Source organism: Herpailurus yagouaroundi, unplaced genomic scaffold, assembly GCF_014898765.1.
Source record: "Herpailurus yagouaroundi ecotype Mexico unplaced genomic scaffold, PumYag 142, whole genome shotgun sequence".
Taxonomy (NCBI): domain Eukaryota; kingdom Metazoa; phylum Chordata; class Mammalia; order Carnivora; family Felidae; genus Herpailurus; species Herpailurus yagouaroundi.
Window position 1 is genome coordinate 57,567,165 of NW_024412397.1, and position 20,010 is coordinate 57,587,174.

The window sequence follows — 20,010 nt, forward strand, 5'->3', positions numbered from 1 at the left end:
CACCATTAAGCCTTTACAGCAATTTTTAAAATTTAATATGTTTTAATTTTATAATTTGAATTTTAGATTTTTTAGTTTCATTTTTTTTTTCATTTCTTTGCTGGAATTAATTATTCCCTCATGATAATTTTTTCCTTAAAGTCCTTGTCCAACTTCAGAGTCCTCTCAGAGTCACTTTTTATTGATGACCTTTTCTCTTGACAAATTAGTCTGGTTTTTTTTGCTTTCCTTTTTATTATATCCTACCTATTGTAACATCATTGAGAATGTAATATTATAACATTGTTGATATCTTTCAGAGACTCTGTATCTCATTATCTTCATCTAAAGGGAGTTAATTTCATAGCAATTTTCATAGATTGGACTCATCCTCACAACACCATCTTTTCTGCTCTATGCACTCTCTGTAACCTTGCTCATTTATTTTAGCCCTTTTGGCTGCTGTTTTTCAATAGGATGCTGGAGTCTCACATATGCCTTTTTGGTTTAATGTTTAGTTAAGGATTTGATCAGAGTTTGTGCAGATTTTGGAGCTCTGTCCTGTGTGGCTCCCTCCTAACAGGAATGTGCCCCTCACTTTCCAGCCGTCCTAGTAATAATCCCTTATTGCATCCCCTGACTCTTCAAATAAATAAGACTGTGGTTTTCAGTTGTGTTCTACCCCTGGTGTAATGTAGGGATTGGGAAAGGACTCAGTTGAAAAGTTGTATAGATACAAATCTCACACAGTACATTTTCTTGTATCAAAATTTAATTATTTTTCAGTTTCTGCCTACACTTGGTTCTTCTCCATTACCCTCAAATAGTTATTTTATGTACTTAGTTCAGAGTTCATAACTGTTATACGCAGAACTGTTATTTCTCTACGAGCTACTCTATTTTACTAGAAAATTTTATTCCCTTTTTGGTATCTTTCTCTAACAAAGTTACTAACTAGGTGGATTTTTAGTACAGAATGGTATGTGTGACAGCTACATTCAGTTTTGAAAGTTGATGTTTTGCATTCTTCATTTTCTACTTAGAATAATTAAATATTTCAACTGGGATTTAATTAATTCAACAAATATATGTACCTGCTTCTCACAGGCATTGCAAAATGTTGGTGTTAGAGTTATAAACAAAGGCAGAAATGCCCTGCTCTAATGGAGCTTATAACCTAGGAGGAAAAAAATAACTAATGAAATGATATAACTAGATGTCTGTTGGGAGAAAAGTTATCTGAAGAAAAAGACACACAGCAGGATTAGGATGGGTAACAGTGGGCCCGACTGATTGAAGGATTCAGGAAAAAAAGACTTCATTGAGAAAGAAATATATAAATTGAGATCTAAAAGATTGAATGGACAATTATTAGGAGTCCAAATAGAAGGGTTGGCATGTCCAAAGGCCTTGTAACAAAATATATAATGGGGCTTTTTGGGGCTTTTGAGGAACCAAACATAGACAAGTACTGTCAGTGAGGGGAGAATGAAGAGAGCATGGTACACACTGTGGCCGGAAAGGTCAACAGCTTCATGTCCTGTGGGCCGTGTGAAGGATTTTATTTTATTTATTTTGCTTATTTTTTTATTTTTTTAAAGGTAGGCTTCACTCCCTGTGCGGAGCCCAGTGCAGGGCTTGAACTCACAACCCTGAGATCAAGACAGGAGCTGAGATTAAGTGTCGGATGCTTAACTGACTGAGCCACCCAGGCGGCCCAAGTGTTTTATTCTTAATCCCAAGAGCAAGGAAGAACTGTGACCTTTCAGGAAAGGGCTTCTATTTGCATTTGGAAAGGTCTGATTTAGTTACAATATGGATCATGGATTGGAGGGGTGAATCAAGAATGGGAAGAAAAACTGGGAGGCAACTGCAGTAGTTCAGGTGAGAGATGATGGTAGTTTGGGCCAAGGTCAGAGCAGAAGACAAATAAAAGTGGAAATTTTTGAGAAATAATAAGGAATTAATATCAAAAGGACTTGATTATAGGAATGCCTGGGTGGCTCATTTGGTTGAGCATCCGACTTTGGCTCGGGTCAAGGTTTGTGAGTTCAAGCCCCATATTGGGCTCTCTGTGCTCAGAGCAGAACCCACTCTGTCCCCCTCCTCTCTCTGCCCTTCCCCTGCTTGCGCTTTCTCTCTCAAAAATAAATAAATATAAAAAAAAAGGACTTGGTGACATATTGCATTTGTGTGTAAAGGAGGGAGATGTCAAGAACATGTCCTAGGTTAGTTACTTTGCTAAATTAGATGGACTGTGGGTTTCACTTACTGAAATGTGGAATACTGAAAGAGGCCTAGAGTTGGGAACGAAGAATATGTGTTCAGGTTTGAACTTGTTGAGTGTGGTGTGCGACTGATAGAGTCAAGTAACTGTTGAGTAGGTAGTTGAATAGATAGATGTAGCTGAAATTCAAAGGAGTATTCTATGTGAAAGTTATACATTTGGTAACTGGAGGAATGAGCACAGGATTGTGATTCCATAATTCAGCAATGTTACAGGAGTAATATTGATTTCAAAGACATTTCTTTCCTGTGGAAAATATATGTTCTGCAGATTCTGTAGTCTGAGTCCAAGGATTTAGATCATCTTCACCCCAGTGTCTGTTAATTCTAACTCCTTCCATCTACTCTTTCATTACTGCTTACAGAGTTGGAGGGGAAAAAATCCAAATTCTAAAACTTTCATATTGAACTATATTTGTAAATTTTGTCTTAAAAAAATGAAAATCTTATCTGTGGCCTAAGTAAAAGACAATTTCCAAGTCATAACTGACTAATTTAAAATGTTTATTATTTTGGATCAGAGCTGCTAAGTTTATGTTTACCTTTGCATTTTCTGTTAAAGGGATAACTTATAAAGCAAATGAATAAACATACACACACACACACACACACACACACACACACACACACACAAAATAACCAAAAAAAAAAAAAAAAAAAAAAATTGCCTCGCTGAGAAGTTCCTGTAAAGTGCATTTAGAAGGCTTTGTTTATGTGATACAATAATGTGAGCAGGGTCCAAGCCTCTTAGACTGATGATTTGACAGGCTATTTGCAAATCAATTTGATCTGCTCTTTAAACAAATCTCATTCAGGTAATGCCTGTTTAGCATAGTTCCCGGAAATGTATCTGTAGTGGATTTTCTGTTCCATGATGTTGTTATTCTTAATTTTTTTTATTTCTGCACATGTAATTTTCAATATCAGTTAACCCTTATTATGATGAATTTTAAACTTTTTAATTGACTTCTGAAAAAAAGGAAAGATTACTTACCTAATGTTCAGACTATGTAGAAAAGAGAATGAGTATCTATTGAATTCATGCTCTGTTCCAGATTCTTTGCCATCTATCATGAATAAATTGATACAACAATCATCATAGCCACCTAGTACATCTTGTTACCTCCATTTTGCCAACAAAACAGAAGCCTAGAGATATCTAAAAACTTTCCAAAGCTGTTTGCCTAGTAAATGGCGTCATTGGGATTTGAACCAGCATTTGAGTGATTGAAAAACCTTTTCCTACCCCACTAAGCCATTCTTATTCTATTATGGTTTTAGTTTAAGTATTCATATTTTATCATTGTTTGAAATTGGAAGTCCAGATATGGCTTAGATTTAACTTTCTGGCAAGGAAAATTACCTTACTAAATAGGCCAATTAACCTTACTCTCTCAGAAAATACTTTAAAATTTGACTTACTTAAAAAATATCATACAGACTTTTCATTAATTCCTGTAGGCCTTTCCCACAATTACCCTGGAAAAAAGGATGGTGTTTTTTTTTTTAATTGAGGTATAGTCGACATATAACATTAGTTTCAGGTGTACAACATAATGATTCGATATCTGTATACATTGCAGAGTGATCACCACAATAAGTCTTGTTTATATCCATCACCATAGTTACAGAATTTTTTTTTCTTACAATGACAATGTTTAAGATCTGTCTTAGCAACTTTCAAATATGCAGTACAGTATTATTAACTATTATTGTCACCATGCTGTACATGACATCCTCATGACTTTTTTATTTTATAACTGGGAGTTTGTACCTTTTGCTCCCTTCACTCATTTCACCTACCTCTGTATCTGTGAGCTTGCGTGTGTGTGTGTGTGTGTGTGTGTGTGTGTGTGTGTGTGTTTTAAAGATTTCACATAGAAGTGGTATCATATGGTGTTTGTCTTTGTCTGATTTATTTCACCTAACTTGCCCTCAGGGTCCAAGATTGGTCTTAATATAGTGTTTACTATTTATTCACTGATATGCACAGGCCTATAGATATACATGCCATCTAATTAAATGGAGAATGTTCTGACCTTTCCTTGGTAATGTTATTTGACAGAAGGAGAACTCGAAGCAGAGTGGTTGCAAGATGTGGGTTTATCAACCTTGATCTCGGGTAATGAAGAGGAGGATGGCAAAGCCTTGCTCTCTACGCTGACTCGAACCCAAGCAGCTGCAGTGAAAAAGAGATACAATACTTACACTCAAACCATGAGAAAAAAGAACAAGCAATCTGTTAGGGATGTCAGAGACATCTTTGGAGTCAGCGAATCTCCTGTAAGTAATGAACTTGGCTCAAAAGTTTTGCTTTGATTTAGGGGCGATGGGGAGAACGTGAAAAAAATATTAGAAAAAGTTGGCCATTCTCTTTTAGAGAAAACTAAAGCAGACAGAAGAGTGCAAATTTTACAACTTTGAAACTTAAGCGATCATTCCTTCTACAGCAGCCTCCCTCAACACTTTTTTATTCCTTCTTGGTTGAGTTGGAGAATATCTTACTTGGTAATGGAGCAAATCTTTATAGATGGGATACACAGAGCCTTTCTTAAATCTAACACTGAATGGAAATTCTGTGGACAGGCAAAGGAGCCCCAGAGAAGTGGGCCCAAAGTATTCTAAGCAAGTTCGGGTAGTTAATTTTAAATGGAGGTTGGAGTGGGAGAGTGAGTAGGGTAGCCTTTGTGTTCAAATTAAAATGGTAAAAAGTGAAAGATGCCAACATTAATTAAGTGGGCAAGAGAGTGATTCAAAAAACCATAAGGGAAGCATCACATGTTTTCTGAGAAATGGCTAGTTGAAATTCCAGCTTACTCTTAGCAATTCCATGGCCACAAATTTTACTTCTGATGGTGTTAGTCATGTTCTCTTATTGCTAGGACGGTTTTGCTGCTAGCTCTGCCTTACCACTCATTTATTTATTCACTCATTGCATCACTGAAATCAATAACTGCATTATTGATGCAACAAATACTTACTGGATACATTCTCTGTGCAAGATCCTATATTAGGCTCTATGCAAATAGGATTCTCAAATTTGGGGGATAATTAGTCTGTAGAAAAAAGAAACTGGATATTCTTCTGCAGTTACAGAGAGTTGCCTGGGGCAAGTTAGTTAATCACTCTGATTTACATTTCTTATCTGTTTAATTGTAATATCAATAATGACATAAATTAAAACTTCAAGGATATTTGGGTAGGAGGCTTGGTTGAAGGCACCCTCCACTTTGAGTTACTTTAGGTTTTCTGTAAGTCCAGTCTTCTCTTAGATATATTCATCACACTGGGTAGTTGCCAGGGTAGCTCACATTTCCAGGTTAACCTTTGCGTTTGTGTTAATAATGCCCTAGAATAGCAGTGTCCTTGAGAACTTTCTAGTGATGGAAATAAATGATCTAATTCTGTGCTGTCCAATATGGGTAGCTAGAGTGTGTCCAATGTGTAGCTAGTGTAAGGAACTGAAATTTTAATTTTGTTTAATCTTAATTAATTTAAATCTAAATCATCACATATGGCTTGCAGCTAATGTACTGAGCAGTACAGTTCTAGAATCTTCTGTTGTACATAATTATATACCTGAGGCAGTGCATTTTGAGTTCTGTGCTGATCGAACTTTCAATCTAGCTGAAACCCGTACCTTTTTGGAAGTGAGATTTTCTGTTGCTGTAGTTGAGTCAAGGTAACACCCACAACTTGAAGCAAGGGCTTCAGCCATGTGAGTCCTGGCCAAGGTGCCTATGAAAGAAAAGGTTTACCCTGCTGGTTTAAATTCCCTAAGTCATTTCACATGTATGTCCCAGATCGTCTTCAGAGAATCCTAACAACTTGACCTACATGCATCCTTTCTTATTTCTGTTTCCAACTACTTCAGGCTAAGATTTTTGCTCTTCCCTAGCAAATTGCAAAACAGTTAACTAACTATAGCTTCTCCGAATCCTGCAGGTACTGAAGAAAGTGCATTCAGTGTGTCTTTAGGTTTCCAAAAACTTAGGACTCCTAGATGCATAGAAACAGTGGTCTTCCCACAGACCCTAAAGGGAAGTATAAAGTGGACACTTACTCATTGGGGCTTTAAGGACCATATTTGTGGTAAATAAAGGGAATGCTCCCCCGGGGCTCTTCCCCCTGCCCACCTTCCTCTTCTCCCTTCCAGTCTTGCTGCTGAAGCCCCAGTTCTGAAGTGAATAGAGAATGGGTGTGCAACAGGGAGAGTGGTTGAAAAGAAATCCATACATTCTAGGGAGCAGAGGTCTTTGTGCTGTCCATAGAAGCGCAGCACCTGGAAGTCAGTGAAAGCCTGGCATTACAAAATTCAGATTGTTCTTCATAAAAAATATATAAATCTAGCGTTTTAAAAAAATATGGTAAGTTTACAGGTCTATCAGGCCTAATAAACATCTTCACAGACTTTCTTCCTAAAAAAAAAAAAAAAAAAAAATCAGCATCTGCTTCTGCAAGTAGACTTGGAAGTTTCTTAGAAAAGTACCTAAACTTTTAAAATTTCCTATCTGAATTTGACAGCATAAATACCAATTCATCCCTCCCTCCTTCTCTTGCCCAAAGTATCTGTCAGCTCTGGTCTGTCTCTCTCAATGTCTCCCCCTCCTTCACTTCCCCTGTCTCTATAGGCCTCTCTCTCTCTCTGTCTCCCCCCTCCCACCACCACATATCCTCTCTTACGCTGTTTCTTTCTTTGTCATCATTTACGTACATTAATAGAAAATCACCTAAAGTTTCCATTTCATTTTCTTAACGAAGATTTAACATCATAAATGTCATAAGGTAATTTTGCATTAATCTTAGGCATGTGAATCTGACCCCGTGTACTTACCTAGTGAAGATATAAATTCAGTAATTTAAAAGATAGATATGTAGATTACACTCCTCTTTTCTTAATGTATTTTGCACACTGAATCCCATGCTCAGAATAATTTGCCTCCAGAATTTTGGAGCTACTCGTTCATTATCTTCTCTCGTGTACTGTTGGTCTATGGGAAGCACAGTATCTCCAGCAATGAGGAATGAGTTCCTTTATATACAAATGTGGAAGTTTTTTGAACTTTATGTTTATTGTCGGAACCTTGCAATTTCACCAGTTTTACCTTTTGAAAACATTCATCCTAGTCACCGCTAAAAGAGCTCTTTCAATATGAGAGCTCATTCATTCTTCAGGTTCTGCATATTGCCTTCTAACATTTAAAACCAGTATTTATTCCCTTCCTTTTGTCACTTATCTCCTTCTGGAACTCCCGTTAGATGATTGTTGCATTGTTTGGATTGAACCTCAGTATCTCTTAAATGTTCTCTTGTTATTCCGGGCTTGGTTTGTGTGTATCTGTGGCTGTCCTTTCCACTTCATTTTTTTATATCCGTAACTGACTGTAATACCATAATACTATCGTATATTCATGGTGGTATCAATACTTCTGCCTTTCATTAATTAAAAAAAAATTAACAGCTGTATTGTTAATTTGCTGAGGCATCTCCTTTCCCCTGACTTCCTCTTTATTTTAGTGATCTATTCTTGTTTCTTGGCTGCAATAGCCCTAAACCTTAAATTCCAAGGTGGTCTTCTTTTCCTTGAATTACTGTTTTCTTCAGGGTCATCTGCTTACTTTTGGCATCATTACATTACTATTGTTCAGTTGATTTTGGATATTTGGGTGTTAATTCCTATTAATGCAGGGCTAGGTTGATTGATTGATTGATTGATTGATGAGTATAGGTAATGACTGTATATTTCCTATGCAGTTACGTAGACTTATTTTCTCCCTAAAACTCTCCTAGTGGATAACAGTCTGGACCTGTGTGAGTGGTGAAATGTGTCAGTCAGCTGTCACACTTCACTTTAAAGACACACAAATATAGTATCAATGCAAAAGTAATGATAATCTTAAAGAATTACTTTTTTTTTTTTTTTTTTTTTTTTTGCTTCTCAGGCAAGCTTAACTTGCCTTTTTATACTCCTGTGTGCTTTCAGAAGGTCCCAATGAAGGGCAATTTAACTTTCTGTCCAGGACCACTATACCAGGACACACCCCCCCCCAACCCCGCCCCGCCAAAGCAAGTGGTCATGTTGTCAACAAGAGGACACTTGTTGGGTTTTATCCTGGAATCGCACTTAGCTGCTGCCCGCTGTTCAGTGTTAGAGGGAGGGAAGCTCTCCTGGCTGCTTTGTTCAGAAAAACATTCTTCGGTCACTTTGGCCATTGGCCTCTGAATTGGGGATGCCTTACTGCTCTCTTTATTCTCAATGTTGATTATGTGTTTTTTTTCTAGATGAGCGTTTATCTTCTATATGTTTTTCTCTTGTAACTTTTTTCAGGCCGAGGTTTCCCTCTACCCTTATCAAGCCATTCTTGCTTGCTTTTTATCTTCCAGGAACATCCAACAATTTCTGTTCTGCTAATGGAAATGTTTAGTGGTTTCTAGATCTCCTCTTTGAAAAAGGTATCTCTTTTGACACTTTGAGTGATTTGTGGGGGGAGGAGAAAGCAGTATGTTCATTTTGCTATCTTGACCCAGTTCTGTGCTGATTCTTCAGTAATATTTGTTCCTTCCAAAAAATGTGTTTTTCCTTATTATAAAAATAGTACATAATCTTTACTGGCAACTTAGGAAATATGAACAAGCAAGGTGAAAAATGACTCTTTCTATGGGCCCAAATAAAATTTTATGATTTAATTAAATATCCAATAAATAAAGTTTTCAGTGGAATTCTAACTGTAAAGGAATAAAATATTTAACCCCTGTGTTAGTAGAGCTATTATGCACTAAATCACAAATACTAAATCAGCCTCTGGATGTATGTGACAGGATCTGCAGTACTGTTCATCATGCGCAGAATTCTGGGACCCAAATATATTTGTTTCTAATATTTAGAAGATGTGAATCAAACGTTCCTTTCAGTAACACATTTAATTGAGTAAAATAGTCAGCCTAATTTATTTCCAATTTCATAATTGATAAACAACTAGTCAGAGGTGGGACTGACATAATTGTTTAAATATAGTCACGCACCCTGTTTTTAAAAACTTGATTATATCACCTGTATATACATTTCTGTTACTACATGTAACAGAAAACCCAAGAAATCATGAGTTGTACAAATACAGGTGTATTTTTCTCTCTTTAAGAAGGTAAGGTAGGTGTTCCTTTGCAGTAGCATGGATCCATCTTCCTCCTGTCTTCCTATTTTGTCATTCATATGCAACCTTCATCCTTCTGCTTACAAGTTGGCCCGGCTACTTCTAGCACTATATCCATGGTCCTGGAACTTGTACCATCTTACTATGTCTCCCCAACCTTAGTGTCCTGGAAATCTTACTCTGTAGAATTCCAGTACCTTTCATTGCCCGGAAATGTTTTATGATCATCCTTAGCTTCAAAAGAGCCTAAGAAATTGACCTTTTTTAGTTGGACACAAAAGTCCCTGAAAAAGAAAAAAAAAATCAGGATCCTGTTAAGGAAGGCAGGTGACTGGATTTGGAGTAAACAGCTGACAACATACTCCACAGAGACCAGAGTGTCTGTCGTGCCCCGAATGTAGTGGGCTCTCAGTGTTGGCTGATGGATGGCTACATGCGGTGATCAGTGCACAGCAGGCAAATCTATGGATGTCCCCACACGTCTGTGTGAATGGACACATGTCATGCAGAGCTCATGACTGAATGTACAATGACACTGGGGAGAAGATACCTGAATAAAAATGCACTTTCATTTTTCTCAATAGCCAGATGATTTTTGTTGTATCCCAGCTCCTCTTTTGGAAATGATCCTGGATGAAGAAGTGGTATCAGCAATTCCCTGCAGAAATGGTCAACTGGTAAGATAAAGCAAGGGGACTTGAAAGTAAAGAGGTTAGAAAAAGTAATTATTTCAAGGCAGTCGGGAGAACTTGAGCAAAATGCCTACTTGCCTTGTCACAAAGAAGGAAACAAAGACTCTTAAATTCAGGAATGAATAATTAAATAGTTAAATCCACAAATAACTCCGTGGCCTGTCTGCACCTCGAGTAACAAAACCACAGCTGCAGTTCCAGCCCCAGCCAGAAGTCAAAATGTCAGCGGGGTCATCAGCTAAACTTTGGTTCTTTTTGCTGAACACGTAGTGGAAGACCTTCTGCTACTCTCCATGTATCTGTCAATACTAATTTAGTTCTCTACATATGAAATACTTGACGTTTCAGTTATTTTCTACAGGTAGATATTTTGTTGGGGGACAGCACCGTAACATCTTCAATGTGTAACAGGAGGTGGGGAAAGTGCACTATCTAGCACAGGAGGTAAACACCTTTCATTGGAGCCCACCTTGTCTGTCTTAGTACAAAGTTTCAAAAAGGGCTAACCTGAGCTCATCACTGCCAATGAAGTGATCTCAGTGGAAGGCCTGTGCCATCATCTGTACCATTTGGCCTAAGGCCTAGGTCATCTTACTGAAGTGAGATGCCCAGAGTAGGAGACGTAGAAAGACATGGAGTTATTGACATCTGCCTCCACTTGGACTCATGGCAGCAGAAATTTATGGTGAGAGACTTTCCTCTGGTATGACTCATGTTTCCTTCTCTTTAGCTGTACTTTTTTTTTTCCTTCCTAGTAGAGGAAGAGGGATTCTTTTGCTGTTTTAAGAATGACCCTTGTACCATTTTTGATCTGATGAATAATGATGCTGATGATGATCTTTAGTTTCTGTACAGTTTATTTTCATTTTATACACACTTTATGTAGGACATTCTGTCTGGATCTCAAAAAATTGTCCTAATACAGGCTAGCCCTTTGTCGCTTGCAAATGCTGCTTAAGGGTTTGGATGTGGCCCAGTGTTCTGGCTGCTCCTCTGTTGCCTGAGGGTAGGTCAAGTTCTGGAGGAGGAATGTGGTTAGCTGGAGCTGGGAGCAATCCCATTTTGTAGATTTTGTCTCTAATTGTTTTTCCCTCCAATTTCATTATATTTCTCATAGAAGTGTTAACTCCGTTTAGTCAGAAGTCTTTACTTTTTCTGTTGAGCTGGCAGCAAGTGTCCTCAGGTTTTAGATTGTTCCTGAATTACAGGGAGTTTTACATACCTTACTTCCAACCAGGACACTTGATCTGAGTTGTGATTCCTCTCTGTCTGCCCCTGACTCCTCGGACCATCAGAGGAGGGGCATGTAGAATAGACACTAGTGTTTTCAAATGATGGATTTCTATGAGGTTTCACCCTAGCTGACTCTATCTTCTCTTTTAATCGCCTCCTCTTTACCCTGTAGGTAAGAGAGGGATTCCCACCCTAGGGTTATAGGGGTGGCTTGACACCTGACAACGGACAGAGAAGGTCAACAGCAATTTATTGTCACATGTTCTCACAGCTTGGGTTAGGAGGACACCAGACACCACACAGAGCTACATGTGGGGTGCACTTGGGAACAGAGTGAATAACCAAGGGTTGTAGCAAGCAGGCTGTATAGTATCAAGAGAGCACGGCTCCCCTTGGTTCCCATGGGGGGATGTGATTGGCTTGTTTGAATAATTCCACAGGCTGATGGGGAACTGAAACCCACTACTGAAGGATAAGCAGGAATTGTGTCTGGCCTCCTGGATAAGGAGCATTGTTCTGCTAGGGGACCTTATATAATGGAGCAGAGTGGGACGGAGGCTTGTAGTTAGACCATTTATGGCCCTTCTGCTTTTACCAGGTGTCAAGGCAGCACGTAAGAGAGGCTTATTTGAAGTCTTACTTGCCACACTTAACACACCATCCTAACCATGGACTCCCGTGATTGTCTAGGCTTATTTTGTTTCTTTTCCCTTTTTTCACTATTTTTTTTATTTCAATTCCTGGAAGGTCTTATCACCTTTTAAAGGTGAATCAAGGGGCAACTGTGGTGCCGAACAATCGAAGAAATCTAGCAGTAAGACGGAAGGGGACATTAAAGTTTTATTCCAGGCCCTGCTCTGAACTACTGAGCAGTTTATAGAATGAGAAAGGGAGTACCATTCTTTCTCCCAGGAGGATGGTGAGGGCTAACATAGCAGAATGACTACAGAGAACAGTAAAAATATTAATTCGCATAATCGTACGTATTACAAACTGTTACGGCTTCTTAGCAGATTGTACCTTTTATCCTTTGAGCGAATCTGGCAAGAAATCTCTCTGGATACTAAATTTTCATACCTAAAAACTTAAACCCTACATTGAGGAGGGAACCTGTTGGAATGGGCACTGGGTGTTATATGGAAACCAATTTGACAATAAGTTATATTCACTATAAAATAAATAAATAAATAAACAAACAAACAAACAAACATTAAAAAAAGAATTTAAAAAAATAAAAACTTAAATCCTAAATTGGTGAGTATCAAAGTGCTAGGCCCTAAATTAATTTTTCAGAAATTTTTAAATATTAATGTTTGCTTTTTCATATAGTGCTAATGTTGAGAAGTTTGATTTCTCTCTACATCTTATTTTGTATCCTTTCATTTTTGCATTTCTGGAAGCCTTTTGCATTTATCTTTTTTTTGATGTTTTGTTTTTATTTTTAAGAGAGAGCATGTACATGTATGCGTGCAAGCGGGGGAGGGGCAGAGAAGAAGGGGGACAGAGGATCTGTGCGGACAGCAGAGAACACTTTGCGGGGCTCAGACTCATGAATCCTGAGATCATGGCCTGTCAACTGATTGAGCCACCCAGGTGCCCCTTAAATTTATCTTTAGTGTTAGAAACCTGAACTGCCATAAGGATATGAAATCTTTTTTTTTTTTCATCATGATCAGTGCTCAGCTTTTTGTTTCTGAAAAACATTACTTTTCTTTCAGTTATGACCATTCTCTTCCCAGAATTTCTTTAATTATTTCATCATTTCCATTTTCTCTATTCTTCCTTTTATTGCCTCTATATTAAACTTCTATATTTCTTAAATTGTTATATTTCCTTGTCTTTTTTTTCTGTTCTGTATGCTAGTAGATTTTGTCTATGTCATTTTGTAAATCCCTGATTCTCCTTTTAGCCATGAGTGGTTATAATTTAGCCTCTATTGATTTTTTAATTCAGTAGTCATACTGCTAATTGACAAGAACTCCTTTTTCACTCACTTCCCTTTATTTTTATAGTTACTCCTGACTTATGGTTGCAATATTTTCTCAAATATTTCTGAAATTAATTCATTTTAAGCCTTTTCCCTTTTCTCAGTTCTTTTTCACAGAATGTTTATCATGGTACCTTTTTAGAATGTTTTTTTTTTTTCTCCACGAGTGACTTTTTCCTAACATTGATTTTCTCCGGTGCCTGATGGTTCTTAGTGATTGACTTATATTTATTAATGGACTAGATTGACTAATTAATTACTTAGGATATGTCATTGCTGTATGATTTCTCTGCCATGATATAGATATTTTCCCAAAGGACTCTTTATCGAATAAGAAGGCTGATTTCTGGTACTGTGTAAGTGAGTAAGGTATGTGAACGTTGTGTGAATGGGAGTTAGTTTCACTGTATATATGGGTGAGTATGCATGCTCATGTGTGCACGCGCACGTGCACACACACACACACACACACACACACACACACATATGCAAGCATACACCAAAGGGAGAAGTGGTAAATGATTTCATTTCTTGCTATCCAAGACAAAACTGATGTTTTCCCATTATTCTCCCTTTCATGTCTTTCATGGTGGCCCAGAGTAACCTGATACTGAGGTCTGTTTTAGTTCTGATCCCAGACTACTACCCATGGCAGGTGGTTCACTGGACCCAGAGTGCTTGTAGCTGCTGCCTGCTGTTCAGTGTAAAGGGAGCTTTTGGGAGGTCTGTCTGGCCTCTCCATTGACAAAACATTTTATGATAAATTATTGCAGCTGTTCCGCTAGGGCCCCATCCTACCCTTTCTAATTTTCACACTGAGGTTACTTGGTTGTCTGTTTGCTTTTTGTAGATTTATCTTTTCCTTGCCAGCAGTGTTGTTTTATGCTGTTCTTAGGCTAAAATCTGTGCCATTATGAAATACGTTATTTTTGTTTTATTCCCCAGGAATTTCTAACAATTTCTCACCTGTTACTAGTACACCTTGTTGGTTTCCAGTGCCATTTGGAGCTGGTCTTACAATCCCGTTCTCTAATTCTGAGTGATTGGGAGTGGTGTGCCCTCAGTCCTCTGTCCTGACCTGGCTTCTTGTATTGCCTCATTAGCATTGTTTTTACTTCAAAACAGATGTATGTTTTTCTTAGGAATATAATGCGTACACTTTGGGGGAAAATTAGAAAATATGGAAAAGCAAGATGAAAAATAACAGTTTCTGAAGTTTTATGTAGAAGTTTATGATTTCACTATCATCCAGTGTGTTTAATTTGGCACAGTGTTGCTTCAATCATAGAATAGAAGAATTGCATCTTATTTGGGGGAATGCCATTATATCACAAGTGCTGCTAAAAATCTTAGAGCATATGCACAAAGCCTATAATGCCATCGATCACAATTGGAATAGTCTCCAAATATACTTGCTGCATAATGAAAATCAGAGCTTTTATATATTCAGTGAATGGGAATGAAATGTTTGGTTCAGTCACGTGTATTTGTGAGACCATCAATCTACTGTATTTCCAGTTTCTTAATTGAAAAAAAAAACTGACTACTTTTGCTGATTTATAAGTCATTACCAAAAGTCATAAAGTCTGATTTTAAAGTAGCATAGTTTTATCAGTAAGCTGCATGACTTAGACAATTAGAGATTATTGTCCTTATAAAATAAGACGTCTGAGGCTGGTGTGGCTGGTATCCCTAGCCTGAATCTACCGACTTTTTCATCTTTCCATTCTGCTCCACGCAGCATGTGGGCTTATATTTAATGCTTATAGGCTTATATTTAATGCCTGGGCATCACGGGCATCATGTCCATGTTCTGGAAGAAGCATTAGCCAGCAGATTCTATCCACTTAAACAAGAAAATACTAGCCTTTCTGGATGCTCTACCAAGTAGGATTTTACTTGTATCTCATTGGTCATAACCATCACATGACCACACTTTAGTCTTTTTAGTTTAGATGTAGCATCTTGGAACAGATCATGATATTCGTAAGTTAAGAAGGAAATAAAAGTGGATTTTGGCAGGTAATTAATTAACAGTGTCTGCTCTTGAGACCAACTTCTGCCATAGTACACAGTATTTATGAGGATCAGTATAATTGTGGATGAATTGGCAAATGCCCTTGACATTGCACAGGTCAGTCATTAACTCTGTATATCACCACATGGCTATCCATTTATAGAGTTTGTGTAATGAATAATTGAATAAACAGTCATGTTGGGACAGATATGCCTGAATAAAAATGGCTTTCGTTTCTCTTATTAGCCAGGTGATACCTGTGACAATCATACTGCTCAGTTGGATGGTCCCCAGGAGGAAAAAGAGCTGCCAGGAGTTATGAAAACAAGTGATTCCTTGGTAAGTTATAGCAGGAAAGTTGGGAGTAGGGATGAATGAAGAGGCCATTTTTTTTCCCCAAGACAATCAGGCAAAACTTCAAAACAGTGCACCGTAATTAAGATGACTGGACAGCCACAGCTGTCAACATACCTATCTACCTTTAATCAATTTATAGGAAAACATTCAGCAGTAAACAAACCCAAGTTTAATAGTTAAGCTCACAAATAATTGCATGCTCTATAAAAACAGATAAATACCCAGAAAACCAATGATGGTAGGCCGTTTCTGGGGCAGATTTAGTTTCTTTGTTTTTTCTTTTATTTAAAAAAATTCTCATAAGTGCTAGTTCCATCGAGTCATAGGTCCATCTGTTGGAGGAGAAGCAGGTGTCCTCAGGTTTTCTATTGTTTTCCCAGTGCAGGGTGAATACCAGGCACCTTTCTTCGGACCATACATGTAATCCCAGGTATCCAGTGCCTTTTTCCCTTCTCCCTCTCCCTACTTTTACCCATCCCCACTTCTTCTCCCAGCTGACCCAGAGGAGGGAAAAGTCAGGCAAGCCTCACAAGAAGGGTCTCACAAGAAGCTTATATCCATTTACAACCAGGAAAGTTTACTTTATTCACGGTTCAGCCCAGAGCCTTTTCTCACATGTTTCTATGTACACTCCTTCAAGCAGTCTTTTCTCTCCTTTGGTGGAGGTTGTGTAGTGTTTTCTTTTTTGTTTTTCCATGCTCATGTTCCCTGTCCTGGCTTCCTCCCAGATTAGCAAAAGGCAGAATGGGGAATCCCAATAGGTTCCCTCCTCCCTGCTGAGATGGTGCAGGGGAGTCTTTGTTTGAATGTGCATGTATTGAGCTCACCTGTGGTGACTCACACCTTTGGTTGTCCTCTCTCCTAATTTGGACATGATGATAGTTGTCTTTTTCAAAATTTTCTCCATTTGCTTTCTTCATTAGTGCAGTTTTGATGGAGAGGGAGTTGGACTGTAGAAAGGAATTTGTGTTATTCCTGGAACATCTCTGTCCAATCACCCCTCATATGAATGTTGCTGGGAATCTTTTTTCCTATTTTTTAGTTATGTTTTGTTCACTCTATTAGGTTTTAGGAAAGAGAGTTTGGATCATCTGACTTAACTTTCCCATTTAATCCCAGAATATAACCCCGGTTGTTTGCAGAAATAACACAAGATTTCTTTTGATATTAAAAATTATCCCAAAAGAAAAAAGAAAAAAAAAAGAAAAAAAAATTATCCCCAGTCTGCTCCCTGCTGGTATTTGACCTTTGATTCCCTTAACTTAACTACACAAATCCTTTACTTTTGAAAACAAATCAACTTTCTCTTTCAAGAACATACCCCGAGCTTTCCATTGGTAAAGGTTTGTTTGGTCTTTTCTCACCTTTTAACATGGGAAAAAGATTTGAACAGATGCTTCACCAAAGAAAATATGGGGATGGCAAATTAACCTCATGAAAGGTGCTCAGTATCACTGGTGATTATGGAAATGCAAATACAGCCACAGGGAGGTGTCTCTACATAACCTGCCAAATGCAGGACTGACCCTCTCATCTGCTGCTGCCCTGCTGGTGGTAGTGTAAGATGGTCCATCCACTTTGGAAAATAATTTGGCAACTTCTTTTTTTTTAAATATTAAAAAAAATTTATTTTAATGTTTATTCATTTTTGAGAGAGAGAGAGAGGGCGCCCGCGCGAGCACGAGCGGGGGGGGGGGGGGGGGAGCAGGGAGGGAGGGGGAGGCACAGAATCCAAAGCAGGCTCCAGGCTCTGAGCTGTCAGCACAGAGCCCCACGTGGGGCTCAAACCCATGAACTGGGAGATCATGACCTGAGCTGAAGTCAGAAGCTTAACTGACTGAGCCTCCAGGCACCCCTGGCAACCTTCAACTGTTACGCATATACCTACTTCAAACCCAGCCATTTTACTCATACGTAATATATATTACCACAAAGACTTACAAATGTTTCTCACGTAATAGACCCAAACAGGGAACGACCACTTTTACCTACAGGTGGATGAACAAATTCTCGTATATCCATACGATGGAATATTCCTCAGCAATAAAAAGCAGTGAACTATTAATATGTACAACATGGATGGATCTCAGAATAATTATGCCATGTGAAAAAAGCCAGACCAAAAAGATTCAACTTCTGTAAATCATGGAAAATGCAAACTAACCTATAGTGAGGGAAAGGAGATTGTGATTGCCTGGAGACCTGGGGATGGGTGAGGAAAGGAGGGAAGGAAGGTTTGACAGGGGTTTAAGAAAGTTTTTGGTGTGCTCCTTTTGTTCACTGTATTGACTATGGTGATGGTTTCACTGGTCTAAATATTTCTCAAAACGACATCAAAATGCACGCTTTTACTCTTTAAATATTGGCAGTTAATTGTAGGTTATACCTAAATAAACCTTTAAAACAGAGTTCATATAATATATTATGATTTCATTAATATCCAGTGTTTATTTTGCAACAAGCTACATTAAGTAAAGAAATAGTCTTTTTATGTATTATATGTGGTGGATCCTTGACTCTGAACTGCAAATGCCACTGAATTTGGGCATTGACAAAAGTCTTACAACTCAGTCTTCCATCAACAAACCTACTCTACAAACCACTCCTTGTATAGATAAAATGTGCAGTCCACATAAATGAATTAGTCATTTGAGGTGTTAGTCTAGTCGAAAAGCAAAGCAGTTCATCTAGTATATTTCCAATGTCTTAAGTGAGTGAAATCAAATGGCTACACTTGGTATTGATTCATAATTTACTGCAAAATACAATCATCATACCATCTGTTTAAAAAATGTCAGTTACATCTGCGTTTGCTTCATGGAAAAGAAAATCTAAAGAAATTTGATTTAAACAAGTGGGAGTTTGTTTTAGTCACAAAACAAGGAATCAATGGTGGGTAGGCCAAGGTTGGTACCACTGTGTACAACGCATTGCCAGCGTTAGCATGAACTTTTAACTTTTTCCTTTTATGCTGCCACTGTAGCGTACGGATTTAATCCAGCAGACTCTGAATACCATGTTGATGTTCCTGATTGGAATATGTGTAAAATGAGTGACCCTTATTAACAGAAGACCTTAGCTGTCAGGGAAAACCTTTATGGCAGAATTCCTCTTATTGCTCACTGAATGTTGCACTCTTAATATTATTGTTTTTCTTTTCTTATTTTGGTTACCTGAATCTCATTCCTTTACGTGTAAGTGGTTTCGTTTGTTTGTTTGTTCACCGTGCAAATTTTTTCAACTTTGGCATTTTTAAAAAAAAATTTTTTTTTTAAACGTTTATTTTTTTGAGACAGAGAGAAACAGAGCATGAACGGGGGAGGAGCAGAGAGAGAGAGAGAGAGAGAGAGAGAGGGAGACACAGAATCCGAAGCAGGCTCCAGGCTCTGAGCTGTCAGCACAGAGCCCCATGCAGGGCTCCAACTCACAGACCGTGAGATCATGACCTGAGCCGAAGTCGGGTGCTTAACCGACTGAGCCACCCAGGCGCCCCTCAACTTTGGTATTTTTAATTGATTTTGAATTTACTACTGGAGTTCTGAACCATCATGAGGATCTGCCCTTTACTGCATTCATTTTGGCCATTGCTCCGCAAGTTCCTTCTATCCAAGGACTTTTTTTTTCCCTCCACTTTCTGCACACTGTCTTCTGTTATGTTTTACATTATTTTCTCCCCATTTTCTGTGTTTCCAGCCTTCTAGAACACATGTTAGATGGTTGTCTCTTTGCTTGAATTTCAGTACCTCCAAAATTTCCTCTCCTGTTAACCTGTTTGCTTGGATTTCTTCATCTTTATGTTGCAGATTAATAGTTTTTTCTTGGTCATGATGGTATTATTGTAGCTTATCTCACTCTTTTTCTGAATTTCAGTAAACATAGTCTTCTTTTTTCCCATTATTGTAGCAGTGGGCTCTTGGTTCAGAGTAGCCATAGCCCCTTAAATCACTCTGAAGAGAAGAATTACATTTGTTTTTTTTAATATATTTTTTAATGTTTATTTTTGAGAGAGAGAGAAAGCATGCTCGTGCAAGAGCGAGTGAGCGGGGGAAGGGCAGAGAGTGAGGGAGACACAGAATCTGAAGCAGGCTCTAGGCTCTGAGCTGTCAGCACAGAGCCTGGTGCAGGGCTTGAACCCGCGAGCCGTGAGATCATGACCTGAGCTGAAGTCAGACGCTTAACCAACTGAGCCACCCAGGTACTGCAAAGAATTACATTTTTTTAAGGAATCAAAATATTTTTATGTTTTTTTTACTGAAGTAGATTTACAAACAATACATACATGTGTTTTAGGTATAGAATTCAATTGGT

At 38.2% G+C, this 20,010-nt stretch overlaps 1 protein-coding gene across 9 annotated transcripts in view; it reads left to right on the plus strand.

The window, feature by feature from the left end:
- ARHGAP28 (Rho GTPase activating protein 28) overlaps positions 1-20,010 on the plus strand; it is a 228,455-nt gene that overhangs the window by 144,893 nt on the left and 63,552 nt on the right. For 7 of the 9 annotated variants that reach the window (XM_040479367.1, XM_040479361.1, XM_040479360.1 and 4 more), the window contains 3 exons: positions 4,331-4,548; positions 10,001-10,093; positions 15,592-15,684. In XM_040479367.1, coding sequence (XP_040335301.1) covers positions 4,331-4,548; positions 10,001-10,093; positions 15,592-15,684 — 404 coding nt within the window. The remainder of the gene's footprint in view (positions 1-4,330; positions 4,549-10,000; positions 10,094-15,591; positions 15,685-20,010) is intronic. The other 2 variants (XM_040479363.1, XM_040479364.1) reach the window with 1 other exon arrangement.